This window comes from Musca vetustissima, unplaced genomic scaffold, assembly GCF_032173495.1.
Source record: "Musca vetustissima isolate MV318-11 ecotype Yass unplaced genomic scaffold, APGP_CSIRO_Mvet_v1 utg31550, whole genome shotgun sequence".
NCBI classification, from domain to species: Eukaryota; Metazoa; Arthropoda; class Insecta; order Diptera; family Muscidae; genus Musca; species Musca vetustissima.
This window is the reverse complement of record NW_026878121.1, coordinates 23,783-45,131: the sequence shown is the minus strand read 5'-3', so window position 1 is coordinate 45,131 and position 21,349 is coordinate 23,783. Positions and strand designations below refer to the sequence as shown.

The 21,349-nt window shown below is 33.5% G+C and overlaps 1 protein-coding gene and 1 non-coding gene across 2 annotated transcripts in view; both read left to right on the top strand.

Moving 5' to 3' along the window:
- The window catches only part of LOC133322923 (uncharacterized), a gene marked incomplete at its 5' end in the record, with an annotated part of 70,409 nt that extends 59,873 nt beyond the window's left edge, over positions 1-10,536 (top strand). The window contains 9 exons of the mRNA XM_061531875.1: positions 3,344-3,535; positions 3,625-4,031; positions 4,102-4,320; positions 5,347-5,680; positions 5,960-6,226; positions 6,393-6,576; positions 8,238-8,444; positions 8,540-8,741; positions 10,306-10,536. Of these exons, the coding sequence (XP_061387859.1) occupies positions 3,344-3,535; positions 3,625-4,031; positions 4,102-4,320; positions 5,347-5,680; positions 5,960-6,226; positions 6,393-6,576; positions 8,238-8,444; positions 8,540-8,741; positions 10,306-10,411 (2,118 nt within the window). The remainder of the gene's footprint in view (positions 1-3,343; positions 3,536-3,624; positions 4,032-4,101; positions 4,321-5,346; positions 5,681-5,959; positions 6,227-6,392; positions 6,577-8,237; positions 8,445-8,539; positions 8,742-10,305) is intronic.
- Positions 10,537-15,792: 5,256 nt separating this feature from the next.
- Positions 15,793-15,916, top strand: LOC133322924 (U5 spliceosomal RNA). The gene has a single exon (XR_009754063.1). It is a non-coding gene; the product is annotated as a U5 spliceosomal RNA (small nuclear RNA).
- Positions 15,917-21,349: the final 5,433 nt, after the last annotated feature.

Genomic DNA, 21,349 nt, shown 5'->3' with positions numbered 1-21,349 from the left:
AATTTGGAACACCACTAGATTTGCAAATTATAGTCAATTCGATGGAAAAACGTGCCCGATGCCGCTCTCTAGGGCTTACCCCGAAGCACATCGATTTTTGGTTAGGATTTTTATACCCTTCACCACACAGTGGTACAGGGTATTATGTCTTTGTGCATATGTTTGTAACATGCAAAAGGAAACGAGATAGACACATGGTTCCTCTTGAGAATATGCATAGAATCACTTTCTGAGTCGATTTACGCATGTCCGTCTGCCCGTCCATGTATTTTTGTGAACAAAGTATAGGTCGCATTTATGATCCGCTTTGGAGGAAATTTGGCATAGGTCACTTATTTGACCCAAGGTCGAATCCTATTGGGTAAAACCGGTTCAGATTTAGATATATCTTCCATATATATTTTCGTCCGATTTAATGTAAATGGTACACCAAAGTCCCTATATATCTTCCAATTTGCACGCACTTTGGCACAGCGTAATGCATTAGGTATAGAATGATGTGTATTAAGTTTCCTGAAAATCGGTTCAGATTTAGATATAGCTCCCATATATATTTTCATCCGATTTAATGTAAATGGTGTACCAAAGTCCCTATATATCTCTCGACTTGCACGAAATTTGGCATAACGTACTGAATTAGGCCTAGAATGATGTCTGCCAAGTTTCGAGAAAATCGGTGCTGATTTAGATATAGCTCCCATATATAGTTTCGCCCGATTTAAGGTAAATGGTGCACTACGACACATCTGTCGTTTTGCACGAAATTTGGTATAGCGTACTGAATAAAGACAAGAATGATGTCTGCCAAGTTTCGAGAAAATCGGTCCAGATTTAGATATAGCTCCCCTATATAGATTCGTCCGATTTAAGTTAAATGGTGCACTAAAGACCCTATATATCTGTCGATTTGTACGAAATTTGGTATAGCGTACTGAATTATGCCTAGAATGATGTCTGTCAAGTTTCGAGAAAATCGGTCTAGATTTAGATATAGCTTCCATATATAGTTTCGCCCGATTTAAGGTAAATGGTGCACTAAAGACCCTATATATCTGTCGATTTGCACGAAATTTGGCACAGCGAACTGAATTAGGCCTATAATGATGTGTGCTAAGTTACGTGAAAATCTGTTCAGATTTAGATATAGCTCCCATATATATCTTCGTCCGATTTAATGTAAATGGTCTATATATCTGTCGTTTTGCGCGAAATTTGGTATAGCGTACTGAATAAAGACAAGAATGATGTCTGCCAAGTTTCGAGAAAATCGGTCCAGATTTAGATATAGCTCCCCTATATAGATTCGTCCGATTTAAGTTAAATGGTGCACTAAAGACCCTATATATCTGTCGATTTGCACGAAATTTGGTATAGCGTACTGAATTATGCCTAGAATGATATCTGTCAAGTTTCGAGAAAATCGGTCTAGATTTAGATATAGCTCCCATATATAGTTTCGTCCGATTTAAGGTAAATGGTGCACTAAAGACCCTATATATCTGTCGATTTGCTCGAAATTTGGCATAGCGTACTGACTAAAGTCTAGAGTTATGTCTGCCAAGTTTGGAGAAAATCGGTCCAGATTTAGATATAGATCCCATATATAGTTTCGTCCGATTTCATGTGAATAGTGCACCAAAGTCAATATATATCTTTCGATTTGCACGAAATTTGGCATAACGTACTGAATTGAGCCTAGAGTTATGTCTGTCATCTTTCGTGAAAATCGGTCCAGATTTAGATATAGCTCCCATATATATTTTCGTCCGATTTAATGTTAATAGTCTAATTTTATGTTAATAGTCTGTTCAATATACCCATAGTGGTGAAGGGTATCATATAGTCGGCCCCGTCCGACTTTACTGCTTTGCTTACTGGTTTTATATAGTAACCACATAGAAAATTGTCAACCCATATAAATGTTTAGAGGATAGACCCCTTCAAAAGATTACCGCCCAATTTAAGGTAGTTTGAAGGTTATTTCCATTCGGTGTGGCTTCAAACTGTAATACTCCTTAATTATTCGGTATTTTGGGAATTCATGGCACATTTTTTTAACAAAATAGCCTTTAATGTAATATTTTGATTTCTCTTTGTTGTGTCAACAATTATTAATATCCGCAAAAATGTCATTACATTACAAAATATAAAAAAAAATTCAAAGTTTAATTTTGACCTTGATATTTTCTGCAACTTCTGAGCCTAATTTGATAGCTTTCGATTCAGCCTATTATTTTATCTGTAGAAGAAAAAAAATATAAAGAAAAAGTCACAGACTTTTGGCAGGGAAGAACAATTATAAACCACTGTGCAAGCCCTGTTTTATTTAATTATTAATTTCTGGGTTTACTAAAATTCATACAAATTTAATATGTGAAGCACTATTTGTATTGCTAACCAGAGACTTTTCTATTCAAGTCCACTTGAAAAGGTATATCGAAACATACAAACCATTTTCAATTATTGCAAATTTATATAAAATAAGAATTTTTCTACTGAAGGTCTATTAAAATGGTATTCCATTTATTGAATGGTTCTATATGAAAATATTATTTGTATTATTTATTATTTTTTTTAATAACTCTTAAATTTTTTATTTCAAGTCTTCCTTTTTTGTTTTTTTTTTCTACCACTTTTTTCTTCACCAAAAAGTGATAATATGAAAAACAATTCATTTTGTAGAAAAATGAAAATACCATATAATTTTCTAGCATTAGTATTCAAATCTACAGTGAAATGAAAAAAAAATTATAATCCTAGAATTGCATTTGCAAAAACGTTTGTGGATGTATCAAGAACCCTAGTAAACCACCGTAATAACGTTAAATAATTGTCGCATTTTTTTGCTGTCAACACACACAACTTCACCCCCGCCATTTTCTTGCTACCTCTATCTCTCTCTCTCCCCCTTTCTGTGCCAAGTTATTTATATCTATTACTCCATTTATGTTCTTTAACAATTCCTGCAAGAGCATCATGTCACCTGGACACGTATTCACTTTGCATACGTAGTATGTGTGTGTGTGTGAGTATGTGGCCCTTTTCTCACCCAACACCCTTTACTGGTCCATTTCTATTTTCTCAAGCAACACATAATTAAATGTGTCACCTTTCTGTAGGAATTTATGGTTGATATTGTTTCTGGTTTTTTATCTTTTTTTTATATTCTGTTCTGTTCTTTTTTTGCACCCCTTCTGGTCCTGCTGCCCCGAGTTGTGTCGTTTTTCGGGGGAGTGACATGAAAACACTCTGAACAGAAATGACACACAGCAAACACTTCATGTTGCTGCTACTGCTGATGATAATGTTGTTTATGTGTGTGTATGTATTTTAATGATTTCAGGACTACGTGACCATATATGATGGCTATACTACGCGTGATCCAATTATGCTGAAATTCTGCGGTGGCGGCCAAGCTGTGCCAGCTGCTGTCTCCAGTGGTCCGGAGTTATTAGTGGAGTTCACCACTTCACCCTATGGCACATTTACTGGAAGTTCATCACAAGTCTTGCCACTTTATGGCTTTCAATTGGAGGTATGTTGACAGCAAAGGGGCAGACGTGACATGAGTTGTATGTGTGTTCTGTGTGTGTTTTTATATGTATGTGTTGAATATTTCCACAGGTTGAAGTTATTTTTGTCGATGTACAATCACCCACCTATTCGAAAAACAAAAAACCCTGTGAATTCTGGATAAGAGGTGCAGGACGCGGCATCTTGGAAAATCCCAAACACTCGCTGGCGCCCAACACAACCTGCCTCTATCATCTGCAAGGTGTTGGCATATTTAAAACATTCGATCATTTGAGCCTTTCAAGGCGTACAAATGCCCAAGGGGCCCATGCCCCACCCTCACGTTTCAAGGTGTGGATATCAATGTTGAAATTTAATTTGGATCCGGAATTCGGACAAATTGATGAAACCTCCGTTGGGGCAATTGGAGTTTTACAAACCCAGGAAGATTGTAGTGGGATGTTGCGTATCTGGGATGGATCGATGAGAGAACCACCAGTGTGTAAAGATCTGAATTGGTAAGTTTTGGGGGAGGGGAGGGCAGCTATGTAATCAAATACTTCTTGATATAATTTTCGAAATTTCTAGTATTACGGAAACAAATCTGGTCCATCCCTCACTGCAACAGTACTCACACAATACCACCAATGTTATAGCCCGTTATTGTCGTGGCACTGTACCGCGAACCTGTGATCGTGCAAATATCAATGAAACCTATGCCCGACCCTGTACCGTATCGGAGAGTTATGTTTCCAGTGGCGATTCAATAACACTGGAATTGAAAAATACCGAATCGACAGTTTTAAGGTAAGGTTTGCGAGATAAAATTAAAACTGCCCGAACTTTCAATACCCTCAAAGATGAGGTGCACATACAAAATATCTAAAATCGATAGGGTCCAATATTTAGGCGTACATCAAAACATGGACCTTATTGTATAAATGAGATTAAAAAATAAGTAGAAACTTTGTATGAGGGCTGTAAAAAATATGAAATATGAAATATCATATTGAAAAATGAAATGAGACAGTTATGAAACAAACCCCAAAAATGTTCCACATGTTATGGGCGAAGTCCACACCAATATTTATATAACCTCTATATAACGGGTATTTTTTCTTTTTTTATAGGGGTTTTATACAAAAAATTATCAATATCGGCTAGTGTTTTTATATAGCCGTCTTATAAAGGAACCAGAATTTGATATTTTGAGGATTTCGGTATGTTCAAGCTACAGGCAAATTTTTCCAACCAGAGTATCTGTAATTAGTATTTAGGGTTTCTCCTGGCAGCAATTTACCATGACATAGACCCTACATTAAAGTCCCGATCGATTTTAGGTATTTTCAATGGCCATCTAATGGTGGAGGGTATAAAAAGTTAGGTCCGTTACGTCGTTTTTAGCTGTTTGGCATTGACCTGCTATATGTTGGTTATGGGTCCAATATTTTTGGTCGCTCTAAAAACCACAATTATGACCCGAAAATTAGATCCGGAATAAGCATAGGGTTCTTCTAACATAACTTATCAATGTCGGTTGATGTTTTCGTATAGGATTTCTGTATGTTCCATGTCCCAGCAAAGGTTCAACTTGGGTCCCGTGTTTCTGGACCCGCTTTTGGTCTGTTTTATTTTGGTAAGGGGTCCAGTGTTTCTGGACTAAGATCTGCAATAAGCATTGTGGTTTCAGGATGATCAGTCAAAATATAGTGGGTCAAAGAGATTTAGACTTAAATATAAAAGAAATATCAAAATCACCGGGCCCGCCCGGCTTTTAATATACCAAACTTATTTACAAGTTTCCCGTAAATTATTTTTCTCTTTCACTTTCAGGCCATTGGAATTTAAATTAAAATACGAATTCATAGATCTCCATCAAGATGGCCTGCCCATGGGTGGTGGTGAACTCGATTGTAATCGTAAATTTGTCAGTAGCCTAATGGACCGTAAAGATCCGGCCATTTTTCGCAGTGTACGAAATATATTCTTGTTTGGACGTGGCGGCACACGCAACCTCAAGTGCATATACAAATTTGAAGGGATGCGTGGCGAGAGGGTTCGCATTAAATTACGCAAAGTGACCACAATGAATCGTCAGTGTATGTCACGTGTGGATGAGGACATAAATAGGTCATTCTGTTACGGTGATACCAGTGTTAAAGTAGAGGTAAGTGTTGGCAGGCACGGAGACAGACTTATGTGGATGAATGAATGGGTGGTGGATCGATGTATCCATGCATGAATTGTTATGCAAAATAGCCGCAACCGTGGGACGGCATAAATGCTTTTGTTATTCAATAACAAAATTGATTGATAGATGGCCACGTGAAGCCATATCCACCACCACATTACACACCTCAGCCATGTGATTATTGCCCATGTAATGGATGTTGTTCTTTTTTTGCACCTCCCCTCACTTCCTACTTTCGAATCTCTTTTGTTACAGATATTCGAAAGGCCATATCATGACACCATTTTACTGCCTCGCGGTTGCCTTTGCAACTCATCAAACTCTTCACATTTACCGGTGGAATATACATCGACCAGTCGTGATGTGGAAGTCCATTTCACAGCCTACAACATGTCCACACTCGATGATCCGGATGCTTTAAATTTCGAGGGTATGTTTGAATTTGTAAAAGGGCCAACGAATTGCAAGGATGGTCGCCGCAAATTCGGTCCCAGTGGGACAATCGATATGACATTCGGTGATGTGAGTATAAAAGAAACGTGTGTTTAACAATCTGTTAAAGTTTTCGTAGTGGCCCAAAATGGTCTCAATCATCTTTATTTCCATTACCCACAAAATCTGTGTATTGACATTTAATGACATTAATTTATTGTTTCTTTTTTTTACCCGGTCTTTATGTACTTCACAGATGGAGTGTCGCACTCGACCATGGCTTATTGAACCATCGAATGGTAATAAATTTCTTTATGTTCGATTAAAGGCGATATTCTTGCGAAAATATAATCCGAAGAAAGCATCGAATACAAGTCTGTCGGTCACAAGTTCATATCGATGTGAGACAAATTCAAGGGTTGTCCTGACGACATCAGAAGGTATGTATGTGTGTGTGTGTGTTATGTTTGATTAATGTAAATGATAAACCAACTATAGTCGAATTCGGATAAGCGAACACCGGTTTATCGAACAAATCGGTTAATTCCGTTATTCCGTTTTCTCCTGAAAGACCTGACTTAGGTATTTTGATTGTCCACCTCATTGTGAAGAGTATAAAAAATTCGATGTATGTAATCATAGTGGAGTAGGTTAATACCATATTTTTAACCCCGTCTGATATTTATATCCTACACAACTATGTTGTCGGGGTATTATAGCTTTGTGCAGCCCCAAACATATATAACACCGCGAAATATTGGTCCTAGACCCACCTTTAAGTATACTGATCGTCATATATCGACTAGCTGAGTCGATCTAGACATGTGTGTCCGTCCGTCCGTCTGTCCATTATAATTTGTAAGCACGATACAGGCCACAGTTATGGACCAATCTTCACGAAATTTTGCATGTAGGATGGGTTCTAGCCAATGAAGACCCCTATTGTTTTTGATTAGGGGATGAAATGGACCAAATACAAAATTTTTGTCGGCTTTTCTGGTCGCTGCAGAGGCCGCAGTTATGGTCCGAACATCGTGAAATTTTAGATGGATAAGCATGCCTGTTTTGATAAAGACTTTTGTGTGAAAAATTACACAATTTGTATTCTGGGGCGTATATACTAGCTCCTGAAGGACATATACTCGAGATGTTGATAGTATGTCCAAGATGAGTTGTTGACCTTCAAATTGATACCAATTATATGGCTGTATGTACTCCGATGCGGGAGTTATACGTAATTAAGTAAAGGTGACTATGTGCATATTATTACTATTACTCCATTAGAGGACGGAAATGTCGCGCTGATCGCTTTGAAATTGTACATGAAGTTCCAATTATGGTCAAGGACGACGCCTATAGTTTTCGGTGAAGTTGAGATTTCATTCAGGGGGTGCAATGAACCGAGACAATTATTTTATACAGAACATCATATATTTTACAAGGTGAAGGGGATGTGACCAAATACTTAGACCGACTGTTTAGATGATGATCGGTCAATTTTCCGAGGGTCAAATCAACCTAAACCTTAAGTGGCCATTTTTTATTGTATGGCGTAAAAATTCACTTCAAGAAAAAACATTTTGGAAAATATGCAAGACTTAGAAATAGGAGTTGTTGATCTATAATCGGTAAAAAGGGTGCGAATATCACGAAATATTGCCCAGGCTCAGAATATAGAACCGCCGAAAGTGTGCTTTTCGTGGTAGTTGTGTAGGGTATCATATGGTCGGCCCCGTCCGACTATACTGCTCCGCTCACTGGTTGTGATCTGTAATGTACCTTCCATTCCCATACATTGTTCCCATATGTATTTGTAAATTCGCTTTACATTGAAAGTCCCTGTGCATATCGCACACCTCTATTGGACAACATAACTTCCAATCATAATTTACTTGTCTTTATCAAATCATCTATAACCCATTTAGCATTTATCCTCTTACAATGCCGTAAATGTGCACTGCAAAATACGTTTATGCTAACAAGAGAAAAGAAATCAAAGCATTTCAATGAAGAGCTCATCAACAATTTACCAGACTTTAAACCACAGCAATAATTTCATTAATATCATTTCCTTTGTATTGCTTTTTTGAATTTGTTTCAGGTTTGTCAATTACCGCCTGCCCCCTATCGCCCAACTCCAAAGCCTATGAGTTTGTGGAAATATTCAGTGCCGGCTGGAATGAACGTCCCAATTTTGCCATAGCAAATCGTTCGAAAGCCATCAGTGTAGAGTTCCTAAGACCAGAGAATGGTGATTTTTCATTTAATTGGATGGAATTGATACCAGGACCAACGTTAAGTATTGCAGGTAAGTGTGTAGTGTAGTGGCCTTTGCAAATACAAAAAATCTTAATGCCTTGTTTTTCCTGTTGTTGTTATTTTCTTCCTTTTGGTCCGGAGCAGAAGAATGCCAATACAAATGCAGTGAACTGAATGCCTGTGTCAATGCCAGTGTTTGGTGTGATGGCATCCAGCATTGTCCCTCAGGTGATGATGAAACATTCCTACAATGTTCGGCCATTATGAAGCTACCCACAGAAATATTGGCAACATTGTGTCTGATTATTGTGCTCTTCTGTTGTGCATTTGCAGCATTTGCCTACAAGTAAGTGACTAAAACTCTTCAAAGGAGTTGTAATTATATTCATACATACATACATGTATTCTGGTCTAGAAACATATGCATCTACATGAAAATGAATTGCTATTGATGTTCAATTATCCAAAAAAAAAAATGTATAAAAAGTTCTAATAGTCCATTCGACAATATGATAGGGTACAGTACATTGGTAGTATAACGGTATATGGATGAAAAATCGAAATCTGACTAATTATTATACAGAAAGGAAAGAAACAAAGTAGGAAGGGTCGACTATATGATACCCCCATCGGCTATATATTTCGAATTCAGTTGAAAAAATCAAGAAATTTTACATTCATCATTCTAGATCTAATTAATTACGCTATGCCAAATACGGTGCAAATCGAATGATATATAGGGACTTTGGTCAACCATTTACATTAAATCGTGCGAAACTATATATGGGAGCTATATCTAAATCTTAACCGATTTTAACGAAATTTAACACACATCGCTCTAGTCTTAATCCAGTACGCTACGCCAAATTTCGTGCAAATCGAAAGATATAGAGGGTCTTTCTTGCACCATTTACCTTAAATCGGACGAAAATATATATGGGAGCTATATCTAAATCTGAATCGATTTTTACGAAATTTAACACACATCATTCTAGATTTCGTGTAAATCGAATTATTTTTAGGGACTTTGGTGCACCATTTACATAAAATCGAGCTAAACTATATAAGGGAGCTATATCTAAATCTGAACCGATTTTCGCGAAATTAGCACACATCATTCTAGACTTAATTTAGTACGCTATGCCAATTTTCGTGTAAATCGAATTACATTAAATAGAACGAAAATATATATGGGAGCCGATTTTTCCCAATTTCAATAGGGTTCGTCTTTGGGCCGAATAAGTGACCTATGCCAAATTTCTTTGTTTTCAATTTAACATTGACAGACAGACGGAAGGACGGGCAAGCATAAATCGACTCAGAACGTGATTCTATGCATATTCTCAAAAGGAACCATGGGTCTATCTCGATTCCTTTGCTGTTACAAACATATGCACAAAGACATAATACCCTGTACCACAGTGTGGTGAAGGGTATAAAAATGCAATCCTTGATCATGGACTCTAAAAATATATTTAAAAAAATCTACGCCTTGGTAATGGGTTCTAAAAATTTATTCTTAAAAAATCCATGCCTTCGTAATGGACCCTAAAAATATGAGAAAAAGTTGATTCTTAAGATACCAAATAGTGGGACTAGTGTTTTATGAGGATATACCAAAACGGGGATCAGTATTGATTATGGTGGGTAGTGATATTGGCAGCCAATAGAAATACAAAATAAGTCAATTCGGCCAAAGTACCGAATAATGGTGGGCACCGTTATGTTGGGGGGGGGCTACCCTTAAGAGTTTATCGATATTGATCATTTTCGATCATTTGATACCCAATGAGAGTAGTCCGAAAAAAATTTTCGGCCCAGCCGTATTCTGTAGATAAAAGAATATGCTATATTTGTATACAATATTATTTCTAATCTAATGACCTTCTATTGCCTTCTTCCAATTGCAGAAAAATCAAAAGAAAATTTCGTGGATCATCGGTATTGCAGACCCGACTCAAATCGCTCAGTTCCATGGATACTGCCGTCTTGGATGAAAAGGAAGTGATTTGCTGACAAAGCGACAATTCTGTGCGATATGTGGAAATAGATCGGGTCACTACAGTCTGACCGCATTCTAGGACCACGTTTTTAACAAACAAATATCGCACAGAATTGTGTTACTATTTACAGTAGACTGTTGAAAAAAAGAAACGGAATCAAGCTAAATCAACCAACTATGACTATATACTTATATATATACAACAAGAACAACACAAACAAAACATTAATACTAAATTGTAAAACTATTAATGAAACAAACACAACAACAACAATAACAATAATATTAATTATTATTATAACATATTAAGTTAATGTGTGACAGAACCCAACTCTAACTTCGGATCATGTACTCAATTCGAACACTTGTTTTTAAGGCAAATTTTTATCATCTATATAAATATTTTTTTTAAGTTATCAAAAAAAAAATACCAATTGAAACAAAGAACAAACAAACATTTAAAGAATTCAAACCAACCACAACAACTAAAAATTTAGACTTTATAAGCCATATATAAGCCAATTGATGGAAAGTAAATTACACTTTGTTACAACTCACACATATTTTCTACGTAAAAAAAACAAGAACAAATTTCATACATATTAATTTTTGTGAATAGTTAAGAACCACAACAACAACAAAAATATACTCCTTCTAAAGGTTTTTAATTAGTATAACAAGACAAGAACAACAACAATAAGAGAAAAAAAAACTAAAACAGAAAAAAACCCCATAATTTAATGAAAAATCTAAACTAAAAAGGAAAGCCAATTACATGCAAAAATAGATTTGCCTCTGAAAAAAGATAAAAACACAACAACAAGAAAAGTATAATGGACTGATGTATTTAATAAAGGTATGTACGAAATTGCAAAATCAATTTTTAACCTATCGAGAATAAAATGCAGGAAATCATCTGACGAAATATATTCATACACAGACTGTATGACCCCTACAATACATCAAACATGTATTAACTATGTTTAAGATATTGAAGGACAATGTGAAGATTTCGGCGAGAGTTTCAATCAAGGGCAAAGTAATGATTCATGTTAAATCAGACCACTGATATTTATATCAGACAACTGATATTTATTTAAACATTTACATTATTAAACCAGTGAGCGGAGCAGTATATTCGGACAGGGCCGACCATACGATACCCTACACAACTATCACGGAACTCTAACTTTCTGCGGATGTGTATTCCGAGCTTGGGCAATATTTCGTGACATTTGCTCACTCTAGCCCGATTAGAGGTCAACAGCACCTCTTCCTTACACTGACATATTTTCCGAATATCACTCATATTCAGTACAGCGCTTCTAGTTAATTGTCCAGATTCCCTTCACCGTTGGCTGTGTTATGATTTTTGGCTTATTATTAGCATCGGCTCGAAAAAACACAAAAAAAAATTAAGTATTCGGCCCACTTCATTCCATAAGTATAATCTGGCCATCACCAAAAGTTATATGCGTTGTCCTTGATCATAACTAGAACCTCATGGAAAATTTCAAAGCGATCAGTGCTATATTTCCGCCCTCTAATGTGGTAATGGGTTACTAAATAATATCTGTAAATATTTACTTGTAAGTCCCACATCCGAGTACGTACGACAATATAATTGGTATCAATTTAAAGGTCAACCACTCCTCTTGGATATAGTATCAACTTCTCGGGTCTATATCCTTCAGGGTAAATATATACGCCATAGAATATAACTTTTGTCATTTTTCACACAAAAGTCAGGATCCATTTGACCCGCTAAATATTGACCGATCTTTATCAAAACAGGCATGATTATTCTTTGGTCCGATGTTCGGAAGATTGGTCCATAACTGTGGCCTGTATCGTGTTTACAAATTATAATAGACATACGGACGGACGAACGGACACACATGTCTAGATCGACTCAGCTAGTCGAGATATGACGATCGGTACACTTGAGGTGAGTCTAGGACCAATATTTCGCGGCGTTACAAACTTTTGGGGCTGCACAAAGCTATAATACCCTGACAACATAGTTGTGTAGGGTATAAATGTTGCTTCTATAGGAGAACGAAAATCACTGCTCACAAGTTTTTTTCTTAAAATACGGTAATAAATACAGGGCTTCACGGCAGATGAACCATTATAGTGCACAATCGTTTTTAATTTTTTTTTTTTTGGAAGTCTTCAGCAAAACATATTGTTGTAAAAAGGAACTAGTTCCTTACTATAGTACCCACGTTTTGGTGTATCTCCCATATACGGTACCTGCCCAATATTGGCTATAATTTAGTGATTTTGGACACATTTTTTCGACCGAATTGGCTGTAATTTTAGTTCTCATTGCATAGTGCATCTCCGTACTAAACATTATTAATATCCATTATTAATCCGTACTAAACATTCAGGGTAGCCCCCACAATATTTGGGGATTTGGGGCACGTTTTTCAACCGAATTGGCTGTAATCCAGTATTCTGTGTTCTCATTATTGGTCTGTTCCAGTACTTTTTTTATAGTAAAGCTAGTAAAAGGGAAACATTTAAAATCGCTCTCAAAAAAAAAATCGCTTGCCAAAATTAGATGGCAATACTTCAAAATCAACATAACAGCCAATCAGAAGTAGACATTCCTGTTTACCATTTTTACTCGGCCAAATTTCTCGAGTAAAAAGTTTACAAAGAGAACGCCATTTTGTATTGTGCTCTCTTAAATTTGATTCAAAGTTTTACCCGTTTTGTGGGTTGAGGAACGGTTTTCGAGTAAAAAGTTGCAAAACTTGTAAAATTAGTAGATTCTTTTGGGTTCTGGAACGGAACTTATATAGTTTATTTCCGTATCAAAATTATTTCACTAGGAGCCTCCATTCATCTTATATATATTGAATGTCATTGTGGAGGGTATAAAACGTTCGGCCGGGCGGAACTTAACATCGTTTTAACTTGTTTTCATTTACATAGTTCCATAATGATTTCGATGGATGAAGAAATCAAACTAATTGAGCAAAAATTAAAAAAAAAATGTATTTTAGTTCATTTCTATTTAGCAGAATATTCAGAAGCTGCAGAAATAAACTGCAGGACGATAAGCACAAACTATTTTTTTTATTATTTTTTCTACATTATTTTCAAAAATGCCAATAATGCCAATGAACTAGTTTGTTCTGGAACTATCCAACTCAAATTGTGCGGAATCCAATGAGAGCAAACCTTTCTACAGCGTCAGATGTTCATGGCTTTATCTCACAGTTGACCATATTCTTACATTATCAGTACGCGTTCGGCGTTAATATTATGTGGCACATTCGATATCTGTACCCATTTTAACCGAACTTAAATTTATTCTTTCATTCTGAATACAAATTGATATTGATTTGAACTGTTCTAAGCAAAATAAAATTATCTGTCGCTTTAACCATTCTGTCTGTTGAAAGTTCCAATAGTTCCTTTATCGGAACAGTTCCAATGAACTCTTCTATATGATGGTCTACAGTCGGTATACTGTAGACCATCACTACGATATCATTTCCTTTACAACTCCTCAAAATATTCACCGGAGACCCCATTGAGTATACATATTTTTGGATAAGAATAAAATTATTTGTCGATTTAGCCATTCTGTCTATTGAAATCAACATAGAGCTCAAAATATTTAAGATAAAGCATTCAAATTTTATACATACACTGATTGGGATCTATCAGTGCACGGTAAAAAAAGGCCCCAAAATATTCGGTATTTTGAGATTTAGGACACTTTTTTTTAACTGATTGGCTTAAACTTACATTGGGGTATCATAGGGTAGCAAATTGTCCTATAAAAAATGTTCAATAAAGGTCCACTTTTTGGGAAATTTGCTACGTCTTTTTCGGCCATATTGGCTGTAAATTAGTAATTTATGGATTCCCGTTCGCACAAAAAAAAATTAAAGGAACAAGATCAGAAAAAGGAACAAAAGAACCGGACCTAGTTCCTTTATTGGAATAGTTCCAATGTTTGAGCACGTTTTCCCATCAAATTGGCTATAAATTAGTATTTTCAATTCTCATTGGGTAGTTAAACTCCCTACCAAAAATTTTAATTTTGGACTTAATAAGGGCCAATATAGTAATACCCCCATTGGCTATACTTTGATATTTTATGTTAGTGGGTATCACAACTTAGTACCAAAAATTGACCATGACATATAAAAGGCCGTATAAATGTTCCGATCGATTTAATGTACTTTAAACGTGCAAAGTTTTGCAACATATTTACTTGTTCCATATACATACATAGTGGCATTTCTACCTCTTAGTACTATTTTTTCCTGTAAGATAAGTGAAGCTATTTGAATTCAATTAAAGACTGGGGAAAAGTACTTGGAATATTGAATTATCCTGAAAAGCGTTTTTTACCGATACAAGACATTTTTTCATATACTAAAAAAGTCTTCGAACAGGCTATGCAGTTCGAAGACTTACTTCGACAATTAAATTGCGCCAAAGATAATCTTTTAATACTGATTTCAAATTAGTAGGAATTCGACTTTGCAAATTCGTACACTCATAAAGTCTAGGTATATAAAAATATATCTTGTAAATTATATATTTTTAATTAAAAAAATTAAACTACTTAATTGTATATTTACTACTAGTCTTAGTTAATTGTTTATTTATTTTGTTTTAATCATTTATTTGATAGATGATCCTCTTTTCCCTAGCATTTATTATGCGACGCACAACATTTTGAAAAAATCCTAGTTATAAGAATAAAAAAAACAAACAACATTTTTCGTAGAAATAATGCTACAAAATAATAAAATGAACGACTTGTGGAGTGAAACAAGTCTATTGTGCTAAATCTATAAATAATTTAAACATAAAACGTAGTATTAACAATTTTAATTAGAAACAATTGAATTATGTATTTTAGAACAAATATATATACATATGTATAAACTCTTCCTATTTTGTTTAAGGCTTAAGCCGTTACTATTTTATTTTAAATTTTTTTCAATATTAAGTTCAAAATTTTTAAATTTAAAAATTTTAATTTTTTTAAATGAAATTTGAAAATTTGCTTGAAATTGTAGAATTTTTAAAATCTGTCCTTCCTCCTTGCTTGATTTTTAATACCAATATTAAGGAAAGAAACAATAACAATCATTCTTCCTATACGTAAACTGTTGTTGTTGTCAGATATTCTTTCTACCTGGGCACTGGCTGGCGAGCTAATGTCATGTACACACAAATACATTGTACTAGAATCTGCAACAACAACTCGGTGTCTGTTGTGTTTCATTTGTTTATTCTTGGTTATTCGTTTACTTAGCGACGTGTGCTAAGCCGTCGGTATATCAACTATACCTAATAATTCTCATTCACATTATTTTATCCGAAACTTATAATGTTCAGTAGAGTGCTGTGGAAATTACTCTGGCTTCTCTTCAGTTGTCGAATAAATCTTTCGCCTTTTACTAAAGATTTCCGTGGAGAGGAGCACTCTAATGAGTCTAAAATAATTTTTTCGCCGGCCTTCCAATTAAATTTGGAGGGCCCCATTAATGGAATAAATAGACAAAATTTGAGAAAGTATTAAGAATACTTTTCTATATCTTTTGCCTTAAGGTGGTTGGAGGGGGGGTGTATATTAAATTTGTCATTCCGTTTACGACACCTCGAAACATTTACCAAAGACCGCACAAAATTGTTGAAAAGTATCACAGACAGGATCATTTTTGAGAAAAAAAAGATATCGAACGATTTTACTACATATTTACATGCAATCTGTTGAAATTATATATGGACTTTACATACATATTTCAATTTAAACCCACTAAGTTAACGAAATCCGGCGCAATGTAAACGTAACTATTAAAGGCAGTTTCGAAAATTATTTCAATAAAACTAATTGAAAAACGCTCCACATAAATATCTTCGTGTGCAAGTATTTTAAAACAAAGTGGCAAAAGTTATGAAAACGTGGCACAAAATTTCAAAAAGTGGCACATTTAGTATCGAAATAAAAAAGTGGCGATGCCGAAAATCAAGTGAAAAAGCGTTAAATACGGCCGTGACGAACTTTGGATATCCTCCACCATAGATATACTGACAGGTACTTGAAATGAAAATATAGGGAAAATACCAAAGTTCGAAAATGGGGAATATCGGTCCACTCCTTCTGATACCTCCCACACAGGGGCTAGGCCTCATTGCGGGTTATAGTTTATTATCGAACTTTACGTTCTAGTTTTTTATCTCGCTATCCTTCGCAGGTAAAATGATTACAACAGGGTCTTAGAACCAAACTCAAAACGCGGAACAAATCAAATAACTATTTTAATATAAACAAGTGAAAAAGCGGTAAGTTCGGCCGGGCCGAACTTTGGATACCCTCCACCATAGATATATTGACAGGTACTAGAAATGAAAATATAGGGAACATACCAAAAAGTAGACCTATACCGACCTTTCTTAAAACGGATTATGTAAACTATAATACAAATTTTACAAAATTTTAAAGGATAATTATACCCTTAGCCTTATGGCTAATGAGAGTGTATACACTTTAACACGGTGAAAATGTGCCTCATCGAAATATTGGTTCCAGACCCCATGTTTCTTTGGACCAAATCCGTTTCAGAAAATTTAGATTTCATCCGAACTTGAAAAATGCGCTCAAGAACCCCCAAATACCGAAAATTGGGGGTACCCTTATATGGGGGCTAGCCGAAAAAATTGACCTATATTCATAATTTTTTGTGGAGAGATTTGGAACCCATTAAGAACCCAATGCACCAAATTTCAGCGTATTTGGTTGAAAAACGCGCTCAAGAACCCCAAAATACCGAAAATTGGGGGGGTACCCTTATATGGGTGATATCCGAAAAAATTCACCTATATTTATAATTTTTGTGGAGAGATTTGGTACCTATTAAGAACTCGAAATACTAAATTACAGCCAATTCGGTGGAAAAATACGATCAAAACCCCCAAAATACTGAAAATTAGGAGGTACCGTTATATGGGGGCTACCAGAAAAAGTGGCCCTATATTTATAATTTTTTGTTGGGACATTAAGTACCCAATATACCAAATTTCGGCGAATTCGGTTGAAAAGCGCGCTGAAGAACCCCAAAATATCGAAAATTGGGCCGTACCCTTATATGGGGGCTAAACGTGCCCATATAGCCCATCTTCGAGCTTGGGCTGACTGCAGACAAAATACTCTATGCAAAATTTTGGTGATGTATCTCAATTCCTTCAGAAAATTGCGTGATAACAACAGAGGGACGAACATGACTAGATCGTCTTAGGAATTTACTTTGAATAAGAATATTTATACTTTATAGGGTCGGAAATTAATATTTCGATGAGTTAAAAACGGAAAAACAAAATTAATATACCCTCTATACTATAGTGGAGTGCATGATGCAATAATAAGGTGATGTATCAAAACAAAAACCTTTGTTTTTGTCTCGATTATCTGTCAAATTTTCCATATAATATTTCACATGGTTGGCAACACTGCACATCGACTTCAAGTAGAAATTACGAACTTTGACAGTTAATCAAGACATCAGCTGAGCTAAATGGACTACCTATTCATTGTGCCATGAGTGGAGGGTATAAAATGGTACTTTAGTGGCACAACGGTCAGCTGTTCTTGATCAGAATAAAATTCTATGCCGATTTACTCATGTCCTTCTGTTGAAATCACGCAGTTACAAAAATGTTTTTCCAAGCTAAGAATACCTGTTTGATTTGTATCTGTATCGTTACACGTTCAAAAATTATGAATGATAGCGAAAAACATTTCCCTTTAACGTTGTCATGAAAACATTCTTTGATACTTGGATAATCGAGGCTATCAATATGCATTTAAATTATTTTTGTATCCTTTTGCATTCAAAAATTATTATTAATCTAAATTGTAGATGATACATGGCAAGCCTGGTAAACAATTTTCGTCAACGCCATATATTAATTGGGTAGATCCATGATGCAATAATAAGGTAATGTATCAAAACAAAAACCTTTGTTTTTGTCTCGATTATCTGTCAAATTTGTCCATATAATATTTCACATGGTTGGCAACATTGCACATCGAATGCAAGTAGAAATTACACACATTGACAGTTAATCAAGACATCAGCTGCGCTAAATGGACTACCTATTAATTGCGCCATGGTAGAGATGCGATTGTCCGTTCAAAAGATATTCGATGTATCAAGTTTGAATCATGTCCATCAATAGATGGCGCTGACGACGTGGGTCATAAAATATGTATACCTCATTTAATGTATATACCCGAGATCACATCGGACACTCAACTCTCTTCGTGACAAATATATAAGTTTTTTATAAATTTTGATAGGAGGAAAATTCTATGAAATACCTGCAAAAAATATGTTTCCCCAAAAAGGCCCATTAACTACCTTAAAGATGATGACAAAAAATATAACTTAACGTGGATTATATTTTGTACAATATAAACAGCTGTTTTATATATAATTTCTTTCCGTATTCAACGTTCAAACACTAAAACGTAAACTCATCGTAATGGGACAGATTATCAAATTTCATTTGGATTTAATTATTTTAAAACTTATTATATTTGTATTAAACCAAAAAAAAAAACCTTCAAATACAATTTTATTTTTATTTTCAACATTATTAATATAAAATCGATTATATTCGTAATATATAGAAAACACTTTTTTGTTGCAAACAAAAAAAAAATGGAACAAAATTAGAATAATTTTTTTAAATTACAAGGAAAACATTATCAATGCATTTGTTAAATTTTAAGTAATTAGAAATAAATTTAATATGTTATTATTTTTAAATATTAAATAAATACACAAAAAATATACGTTTTACCAAAAAAGCCCACCCTGTATTCAGTTTTTAATAAAACAAAATGTGTTTTTGAAGAAATTTAAAAAATTAAAAAATAAAAAAAACAAAATACTACAAAAATGTTAGTGAAACAGAAATCATTAAAACACTGCCCTCATAAACAACTATCAATGATATCATTTAAAAAATAATATCAAAAACATTGTTTTATTTTAAATTTTTTTATTTTAAAAAAATATAAAATTATTATTAGTAAATTTTTATGCTTTTTCGGTTTCAAAATGAACCATTTTAGTTAAACATTTTATATACATAAAATAATTAAAAAATAAATAATATTTAACATAAATATGTATATTATCTCTATTTCCAAATCAAATACACTGACAATAAGAAAACAGAGAACTACAAATATTTTTTGTTATCATTTTAGCAAAACAAATGAAGAAGAAAAAAACTATGAAAACAAATAAAAAAACCTAACTAAAGCAAAATTTATTTTTGAATTGCAAAAATTTAACTGAAAAAATGAATGAATGTATTTTATGTATTCGAATTAAACTATAAACGCTCAATATAAGCAATAATTTAATTCTTTAAAAATACTATATACACAAATACTTACATATATGTATATTAAGTAATAATTTAAATAAAGTAAAAAAAAAAACAATTATAAAAATTATATATAACACTATGTAAGCTTAATTTCTAAGCCATTTCTAAATATTTTAAGAATTCGTCTTTAATTCGAGAAAATCAAATGTTCATATTTTCATTTCAAATATACTTTGAATAAAAAATCAAATTATTTGTATTTCAATTCGATTTTTTTAGATTACAATGTATTTCAAATGATATGTTTAAAAATTACAATGAAATATTTTGAATTACACAAGGAATTCTCGAATTACAATTGATATATATATATATATATATATATATGAATATAAAAATTGAATACCGAAACGTTTAAAATTAAAATTGAAATTAAAAAAAAAATAAATAATAATAATACGGGCCACATTTCCGTAAAGCCTTCACTCTCAAGTAGAGTGTAGAATTAAAATTTTTTGTTAATGTTTTTAAAACATTGTAACCTTCCAGTGAATATAAAAGTTCACAGCATGTTTTTAACAGATATTTGAAATTGTAATAGTTTTGGTACAAATTGCGGGGCTTTATGTGAGTCTATATTTTTTGTATAACTCCATAAAACGGTATAAATCGGCCTTAGATATAATTTCTGGAAATGTTAACGTCACAAGTGCTTACATTTTTGTGGTAACATTTCAAATATGTTTTTAATGAGATATTTTGTTTTGCTGCAAGGATTCTCAAAAATGAGAATTAACACATTTCTTACATAGTGGTAGGTATATATTTTTTTACAAATTACTAATTTAAAATCCGGTTACACTTTATTTTAAAAAAAAATCATACCATTTAAAATAAGAAACTCATCAATTGAAAATTTACAAATTTAATTAATCGATTGGAAAATCAAATGAATTTAAATTTCTAGGAAATCAAAAAAATAATAATTGTTCGTTTAGAAAACATCAAAATATGATATTAATTCATTTCAGCAAATTTCAACTCGAAAATCAAAACAAACAAAATCATTGCAAAAAAAAAAAAACAAACACTAGAAACCTTAAAGAAAAATACGTACGTTAACATTTAGCGTCGTTTTTATATTAAAAAATAAATAAACAAAAAACTAAATAGAAACTATAAATAAAATATGAAAAAAAAAAAAATAAAATAAAATAAACATTAAAATAACAACAAATAAATTAAACCCTTTTTAAACTGTAAACCAAAAAAAAAAAATGTGTATTACATTACATTTGCAAATTGTCTTACAATTATAAAAATCCTCATATGGAAAGAAAAGGAAAACTCAAAATGTGTTAAAACCTTAACAAAACGAATTCCAATAAAACTAACTACAACAAATAATATTTATGAAATTAAAAAAAAAAAACAGATACAAAACCAAGAGAAAATAAATAATGACTAATAACAAAAAAATTGTGTTGCAAATCATATCATTAAATTGAATAAAACATTAATAAAAAAAATAGAAAACATTAAAAAAAAAATAAGATTTGTTTCTCTTT